This window comes from Anoplopoma fimbria, chromosome 13 (genome assembly GCF_027596085.1).
Source record: "Anoplopoma fimbria isolate UVic2021 breed Golden Eagle Sablefish chromosome 13, Afim_UVic_2022, whole genome shotgun sequence".
NCBI lineage: Eukaryota > Metazoa > Chordata > Actinopteri > Perciformes > Anoplopomatidae > Anoplopoma > Anoplopoma fimbria.
In genome coordinates, this window is record NC_072461.1 from 12,219,108 (window position 1) to 12,228,137 (window position 9,030).

Here is a 9,030-nt window from a genome sequence, read left to right on the forward strand (position 1 = left end):
AAGGTGGCCTCAAAGGGACAGAAATCAAAAATGTGATTCCTCCAACAATCTTTCCTTTGACCTGTACTGCTACTTATCAATCTGGATCATTTGTGGTGTAAGTGTTGGAGATATTGGCCAGAAGTAGGTGCAGACTTTATTCTGGATGTTGATATGGTAGGCAGTTTTAGTTTGGTAGAAAGAAAGTAGTTCCTTCATGGCACGGCCTGTGGATTATCTTGAGTAACCGGGTCATGATTTCTGGAAAGAGACGTTGCTGTTGAGCTTTTCAAATGTATTATTTTGGCGCTTTGAGCACCACAAGCAAAGGGATAATTGGTTCTATTATATTGGTCTCTACGGACCATATCTCCAACATTCGTCAACTCATACCAAAACAATCTGGATTGATGAATAGCACTCCAGGTAGGAGGGAAAATGTGTATTATTGATTTTGTGTTGAATTCTCCCTTTGTAGAAGTAGAACAAAGGATGTAGTAAGCTTGGATTGTTTTTGATCACAGGAGAGCAGAGTTTGATATGTGCAATATGGTTAAATACTGTGATGGGTGCCTTTGAAGCTATGTTGAGTATAGTGGAAGTAACAGTTTGAGCCAATCAGTGAAAAATAACAAGCTGGTTAGCCAATGAGTGAGCTGGGTTAGAGTGGTCCTGACCAATGAAAGAGGAGGAGGGGGGGCGTTCAGATGTGTGCAAACCAGCCTTGTTGGTCAGATCTGATCTGAATTCAAACTGACCACAGCCTCTTGGGACCCAAAGGAGGAAACATCAAACAGTTAAAGCCACATTGTAAGTCCACGGGTTTGAATGTATGCCAATCTACAGATAGAATCAGAGTGGTGTATTGCTTTATTTTGATACCTTCCAGCGCTAACCACCACCACCTTTGTCTTATCTGCTAACACGCTATACACTGATGTTTTAAATGTTAACTGTCTGAATTGTCCTGACCCAGTGAACCCAATCCATCTGGGCTGTCCAAGCTGGTTACAACAAGCACAAAGCCACATTTGCTAAAATCCTATCCGACCCTGGTCTAATTTCAGCCTGTTTTCTGTTCTGTTCTGTTCCTCCAGACTGAAAAAGAGTCCGTTCCATTTTTTATGCAGACAGACTGCACCGTCACGTCCCAGACGGGGCCCAAGGCCTTCAAAATCCCCTCGTCCATCCGCCAGAGGATCTGTGCCACCTTCGACACTGCCAACGCCAAGGGCAAGGACTGGCAACTCTTAGCCCAGAAGCTCCACTTAGATCGGTGAGCGTGTGATGTCCATCCTCTCTGAGATGACATGATGTCTGCATATTTTTTCTCCGTAATGGCCTCGCCGCGAACAAACGCTGGCGATAATGATACCTTGCTGCGAGCTTTACACGGAGCTACCTTTTGTACTTATAACACCATAGGCTTAAAAGGAACAGTGTATAATCAAATGCAACTTTAAAATGTCTGTCAGGGTCTGTCGAACATATATTGTTCATCACTTGTTTGTCCTTTTCTTTATCAAATAATAATATGCATTAATGATGAGAAACTAATATTTACTCGATCTAGTTGTTGTGTTTGCTTGGTCTGATCCCGTGGCAGCCATAATCTCCTGTTAAGTGCATGATTCATGAAACGCTGGTATCTAAGAGTCCTTCGGGATTCCAAATCATCCAGATAAGCTTTCCTGTCCAAGTTGGGGTGGCTTTGAACTGAGCCCGATGTGACCAATGGCTGCAGCCTTTTATGTGGCTTGTTGTTTTTCCTCTTAAGAAGCAGCATCAGGGAGCGGCAGTGAAACACTGCCCCCAACTGGATCCAGATCCACATGATACATGGAGACACTGCACCGCAAAAGCAACGAGCTCTCTTTCTTTAATTCTGGCAGCACCTGATAATTAAATCGGAACCAGACTGTGTTTGCCAGTAATTACATCATCATTTTTTGATGCTAATTTATTCTCTATATTTTTGATAATCTTAAAAGGTCATACCTTTTGTTTTGTCTACATGTAGAACCAGATGGTTTTGTTTACTGCACCAAGACAATTTGTGTTAAATCATTTTTTATTTACAGACAGATATGATAAGTAGATTTTATAATAGTCAAGTGAAGGGGACCCAAGGACAAATATAGATTTTCTTTAGCATTGATTTAGGACTGATGTTTAGAGTGAGGCCATGTCTTTAAACAGTGCAATCTTTAATAAGGTATACTTTGTAATAGATACAATTATATTATGTTTTCATAATATAAATCCCATTTAAAATGTAATCTTTATTTGAAATGTTAATCACTTCACCCTGGGCAAAATAACGTAACACTAATTTGTTATTTACAGCATGTAAATGTAATTTGTGGTATTTAAAAATCTAATCACTTAATGCCCTATCTGGCCTAAATTACTCAAAGCTTCATCTCCAACGATAGACACATCAAAGTTGGGTAGGGGAGTAGATGGATGGATGGACTTTATAGATCCCAATTTGGTGAGTTATTGTGTTTGAGCAACATGTTATCCATGTAACAAGTAAGTATATATATATATATATATATATATATATATATATATATATATATATATATATATACAAATAGAATACACAATATATAGAATATATTAGAATACATAAATATACCATACTACTACCAGAGTAATGAGAACATGACTCTACTTCTCTCTTGATTTATTCCCTCAGTAAACATTGTAAACATGAGTGTATGGTCTCAATCTCTAGTTTCAAGTCTTCTTCAATACAGCATGATGTTCATTTAGTAGTCAAATTTAATAGACCATAAAGCAGGGTATGCTTTAGGGCGGGGCTTCCTTGTGATTGACAGGTCGCTACCACAGTGTTGCTCGGTCTGGGAGTTTTCCGGCTGTTTTGGACTTAGAACTTTAACGCCTTTCACGGTGTGTTTTCACTTCACAAAAGTAAGGTTAGACCATTTCCGTCAACTAAAAATGCCTCAGCGTTCAGTTGTATTTGTACTAAACTAAGCTGCCAACGGCAAAAATGCAGAACTCGAGGAATCAAGACGGCAGAAATGATAAAGCTGTGAGTAAAGTAAGACAGAGGTGAGGTGTGTAGAGGGTTAGAGCTTTGGGCAGCAAAAGTTTCCTGTATCCGTCCTTGTTTCAGTGAAGCTGGATCAGTCTTTTAGAGAAAGTGCTCCGCTGTTTGTCCGGTATGTGATGGAGAGGGTGGTCGGGATTATCCATAATGGATAACAGTTTGTTCAGTGTCCTCCTCTCCAACACAACTTCAAAGGAGTCTGGTTTGCAGGCAATTACAGAGCCAGCCTTCCTAATCACTTTATTAAGTCTGTTGGTTCCAGGGCTGCTCCCCCAGCAGAACACGGACAAGTACAGTGCACTGGCTACAGCAGACTGGTAGATATCACATATAGATATCATTTGATATATTGTCTGTTATTAAAAACACATCATTGAGCCACACCGTTTCACAGGTTGACCTGTGCTTTCATTACCACAGTTTATTCTCTTTCACAACAATTACCTATTACCTGTTAGAAAATGTAGTCAGTAACCAAAAACCAAATATTAAAGAAATATAACTTGATTACTTTACGATTCGTTTTTGGATTAGGTCAATATTAAATATGCAAATAAAGACAACATAAAGGAAACACGCTGAAATGTGACCAATATGTCTTGGGTCAAGCAGGAAAGGAGGACATCATCACAGTGCAGTGAAAGTTCTGCCTTCCAGCTGTGAAAAGGCCGTCATCATCCAGGGACTCATCATTTGACACATTAGTGTTATCAGATTTTAAACATGGAGCAGCAGCAATACCCATATTTATTAAATCCTACATTTAAATTGTTAAACTCTACATTTAAATTTCCCGGTGTGTCCCATATTCTGTTTGCTGGACCAGACATTTGAAGCGGTTCGCTCATTTCCTACGAGCCGTCTTTCCACGCTTTACCAGTCAGCAAATACAATAATGTTGATGAAGTGGAAAGTGCTCAGACCATCCTGCTTTTCACTAACTTGCAGTGTGTTGTGCTGTTGTTCCACTTGTCTGCTTGACATGCAAAATATTGGGGAAATTTCCCCCCAGTGAAAGCATTTTTTTCTAAAGTAGGCTACATCCCCTGGGTTTACCTGTGCATGACGGCTACCTTGCTGGACTGTTGCTACAACTTTATATTTTAATTTATTTTGTAGAATTGACTGCTTTTCTGTAACTGTAACTGATTGCAGTTACTTTTTTTCCTCAATCCTAATTACGCTTTTTTCTCCCATCGCTTCCCAAGCCTGTCCTACACTACTCACTTCAGCACCAATTGTGTATCAATCCATGGCTGAAAATAGTCCCAACAGATGCATTATTTCGTCCTCATTTCCATTGTTTTGTGTGCATGGAAATCAACCTCAACTACATTCTTTCTCAAAAGAAATTAGAACAATTTTAGTTATTTACAGAACCAGTTTGACTCTTGTCTTTTAAGGCATAAGCCATTTGTAATGTTCCCTGTGTTCTGCCCCTGAAGAGTGACCTCTTCTTGTGCAGTTCTTTGATCCATCTCCGTGTGCTCCTTTTACAGAAACCTGGGTTACTTTGCAAAGCAGCGGAGTCCGTCGGCGGTCATCCTGAGCCTGTGGGAGGCTCGCCACCAGGACACCGCTGACCTTGACTCCCTAGCCAGCGCCCTCGAGGAGATCGGCAAGATCCACTCCAAAAGCTCCCCCAAGGACCAGGACGAGCCAGAGTCCGACTTCAATCACGAACAAGCGGGCGGCGTGTGTGGAACGGGCACGCTAACAAATCAGACGGCGGAGGACTCTGCTCCAGAATATACGGGCTGAGAGGAAGGAGAGAGTGACAGTGAACACTGACAAACTGAGGCATACGTCTGCGGACGCACACAGCCGGTGATGGACGACACACTGTGGCCGTGAGCTGGAAGGTCAAGAGGTTGCGAGTAGAAGGCGGGAGTGGTCAACAGGCCGACCAAATTCTAACAGATGGAGGTGAGCCGGTACCCGCTGTGGATCTACCCCTCTCTTTTAAGAATCTGTCTGAGGATGGACTGTAAATCTTTTTTTCTGCCTTGCCACTCCATTTTAAATTCATTTTTTATGTATTTGTTGTTTTTTAAGTAAAAGCTACCCCTCCATATATATTTATTTTCTAGCTCAGAAGGTGAGAGTTGGGTATTACCCAACTTTGAGTTCACATTATAGTTTTTTCTGAATTTGTGTTAGCAGAGATGGGAGAAGCTTTTTTTGCCCCCGTGGGACTGCCCCTACCGCGTCCTCTCCTTTTCCCCAGTGGTCCACACGGCAGCTGGACATATTTGCATCGAAGTTCTCATATGCAAATAAGGTGATACAACTGTGGCATCATTTCAGAGACACCTGATATAATGTCTTATTGTTTCCCCGTGTCAAAGAATGAATGAGGACTTAGAAGCTACTTTATCGACGTTCCAATATTATATTTTTAAAAGGAAGCTGCTGATTGCTTTAATGTTGTGATTGTGAACTTTCAAAGCCAAGTATCTTGAAATTCTCCCATTTTCATCTCTTGAAAAAAATTCTAAAAATCTAGTCAAAAGGGAGTTAAGCACTTCTGATAGACAACCAGTGCTGTATGATCACTTACTCAAAAAAAATGTTAAAAATACAACATGAGCCCAAGTCTAATTTTGACTTCCTATGTGTTATACGCTATGGACAAAAAAAAAAAAACATGGTTGTGGTGTAATGTGGCAGAGTGAGTGAGAGTGAGATTTCTAACCGTGGCATTACAGTTCATTACAGTTTCCTCCGCCAAGCGATAAAGAGGAAGGAAGCAACTAAACATAATTTCCAGGCACGGCAGGGAGCACATGCCGCGTCTTATCACACAATTCCCCCGTTAACACCCGTCACACAGACCTCATATCAGTCCCTGACACACCCGGCTGATTCCACCACCAACTAACCCCTCCCTCACACCAAACACACATGTAGCCACCCACATTGATATTTCATGGCCGCAGTGGTCATTTGCACACAGACTGTAAGTTAACATATTGTTCAACAAACAAACAAAATAAAAGGAATACTGATGGTTACATATCTGTTCAAGTAAAAAAAAAAACACAGATCATAGTGAGAGAATGATGAGGGGAAGAATCTTCTGGCATTTGAGCTTGAAATCAAAAAAGCAAAACATATTTTGTGTCAACCACTGAGGTAAATTATATTTGCTGGCATATAGTACTGATTGATATTCCGAGTTGAATCATGATAAAGGAAGATGCAACAGAGTTTAACAAAATCGGTTTAACATTGAAACTTAAAGGTAAACTGTTTAGGATTTGGATAACAACCAACTGAATAACTCTCCGCTTATTCCTTCCTTTCCAAAACTGTGGCAACGTTAGCCGCCGAATGCAAACCCGTGGAAACGCCGTTCGCCTCTCTCAAAGGCCTTCCGTACCATAATAAACTCTTCTTTAGGAGCGACGGAATAAGGGGCTGGCGGTACCATGGTTCTGCACTCTGCGGCTCACGTTAACAGAGTTTCACAAGAGTGTACTACGGTGGCTTTCAGCTTATGTGAAAACCTTAATGTCTGGAGCCAGTGTTTGGTTTGTCCATTCTGGGCTACTGTAGATGCATGGCGGTGCCATACGGCGCACTCCCTGAAGAGGACCTGCTCCCCTAGTTTCAGGTTATTTAACAAAAATGAAATCATAGTTCTGAATATTATATTCCATTTCTGCTAATAGATCCCCCAAAATGCTGGCCCTTTAAATCATTCTCTGATTTTGTTATTGTGCCCAACTGAACCAGTCAAGCTTTAGCCAGCTATTTAGGAACACCTGCTATCGAGATAAAAATGAATTTACCTGAAAACCAGAAAATACACATAGGGATTTCAATTTTTTACATTAAATACATTCAGAAACAACATCCAGCATTCATGCTGCTGCAAGGTTTACATATTGTATCACAAACAACCTGACCTCTGCCTTGACTCTGGCAGAGAGAAGCATGCTGGGTAAATAAGGCCACCCAAATTATGCAAGAACATATTCTCTCTCCTATTCCTGGATGCATCTATCCATGCAAATACTTTTTAAGATTTTGGCCTCTGAGATATCTGCCTCCATCTTAAATAAACAGAATGTAATTTGGGGTGCTTAACATATTGAGAGGTTACATTATAAATAATTAACAGTAAATATTCCAGAAACAATGTCCCGGTTACTCCGGAAAATCCACAGAACGTACTGTTAAATTTGAAATTCCATTCACCTCCATTATACTGTGAACCAGATATCTCTGGATGAGTAAAAAAAACAAGTAGACTTATAGTTTATACGTATCTGGTTTCCTGAAATGTAGGCTAAATGATTAGCTCATTTTTATTATTTAAACAGATGATAGCTAGCCAGCATAGCATATCACAGACAGGGGTGGAGCCGTAGATGCAGGTTATATATGTTCGCTTCTAAAAAGAGCTGACTGACAGCAGTAGGGAAAATATTTTTAAATTTGATACTAACACTGAATCCCACATCTTCACCTTTGTCTGTTGGTGTGCTACATGGAGATTAGCCTCGTTTGTGACCACAGTACTCCGTCTGTTCCTCTGGGATTTGGTCACACAACGTTACACTAACTTTTGGGGGAAAGTTAGTGTAATTTACACGTCTCTGCCCACAGTGATAACATGTTTGCCCGGGGTAAAACCACGGTACAACACACTCCATTTGGCTGCTGCCTCTACTTGCTATAAGCTAGCTAGACTAATGCTGTGTCTCAATTCGGACACTTCCGTCAGTACACTTCCATGTAGTACACAGTGTACACATGATGTACTTGCGCTGTGCGTAAATTTTAAAAGGGTAGTGAGGTCTGGCTGTTATGCACTTACCAGAAAGACTTACGCAATATTTGACCGCTTCTTATTCTTTTTATTGGCAAATCGCAATTGGAAGGACCAGTATCGCCAACATTTGACCGTGATTGTTGCCAGCCAAAATATCTGCCAGCTTGTTTGCTTACTTGACTTGAATTGTATTAAAACTGAATAAAAATGAACGTGATTTTACTTTTATTTGTTTGTGTGTTTGCCCCCTGTTTCATGTGAGTTGGAAAATACGCCGCCATTTACAAAAGTTTGGTGGTCCCTCCCCTTCTAATAGCTAGCCAAGATGGCGACCATCGAGGAGTCTAGTGTTCCACACTCAACTTTTTCTTCATTATGAGTACACCATCCTGGTACTCATAGTTCACAGCATTTTGCCATACTTTGTCAAAACAATCATGCACTCAAAATAGCAAGTGTAAGTATGGAAGAGCATAAATAAAGACACAGAGTAATTCTGTAATTTGGGGGTTCCTTTCACATAAACAAAAAAAAGTGCAAAAGCAATGTGCTTTCTCTCAAAAACAATAGGTGGTTTATGTTAAAATATTACTTCAATGGAATAGGCTATATCCACTATTGCAAAGCTTAACATGTACAAACGTTTTCAATATTTTAACCTTAAGTTTCAACATATATTTGAATTAGAATCATAAAAGAATTGTAAAGCATAACAATTTATCCAACATAGTTGAGAGTCAATTAACATACTCATTAATAATGCGCTATTATGGATATACATAGATCTGACCTTAATGACAATATTACAATATGGAAGCATTTGATCCACATTAATAAATACACCTAAAGGATTGACCTTAATGACAACATGACCGTTTTCTAACATTAGTTTTAAATTGTATAAAGCTAACACACTCACTGGGATTGAATTTCACTGTTTTGTTGCTGTAATTAAGAAAGTTATTTTTTGTTGAACATTTTTTTATGTTACAGCGGTTGATAATTTGTTGACCATTAGCTGTTAGAATAAATTGATTAAGGGGTGGGGGCTGAACCATGCAGTGTCTTTATAAAGTAAACAAACATTGGTCATTAACAAAAATCATCAAATTTGTAATTAAGTATCTATTTTCTTCATCGCTCTTGTGAGTTGTAAAGTAATTTGCTGTTTTGAATAAGAATGGACATC

The 9,030-nt window shown here is 39.8% G+C and overlaps 1 protein-coding gene across 1 annotated transcript in view; it reads left to right on the top strand.

Moving 5' to 3' along the window:
* The window catches only part of unc5db (unc-5 netrin receptor Db), a 195,478-nt gene extending 187,434 nt beyond the window's left edge, over positions 1 to 8,044 (top strand). Inside the window, exons 16-17 of the mRNA XM_054610379.1 lie at positions 1,077 to 1,255; positions 4,561 to 8,044. Of these exons, the coding sequence (XP_054466354.1) occupies positions 1,077 to 1,255; positions 4,561 to 4,822 (441 nt within the window). The 3' untranslated portion in view covers positions 4,823 to 8,044. The remainder of the gene's footprint in view (positions 1 to 1,076; positions 1,256 to 4,560) is intronic.
* The last annotated feature ends 986 nt before the right edge of the window (positions 8,045 to 9,030 follow it).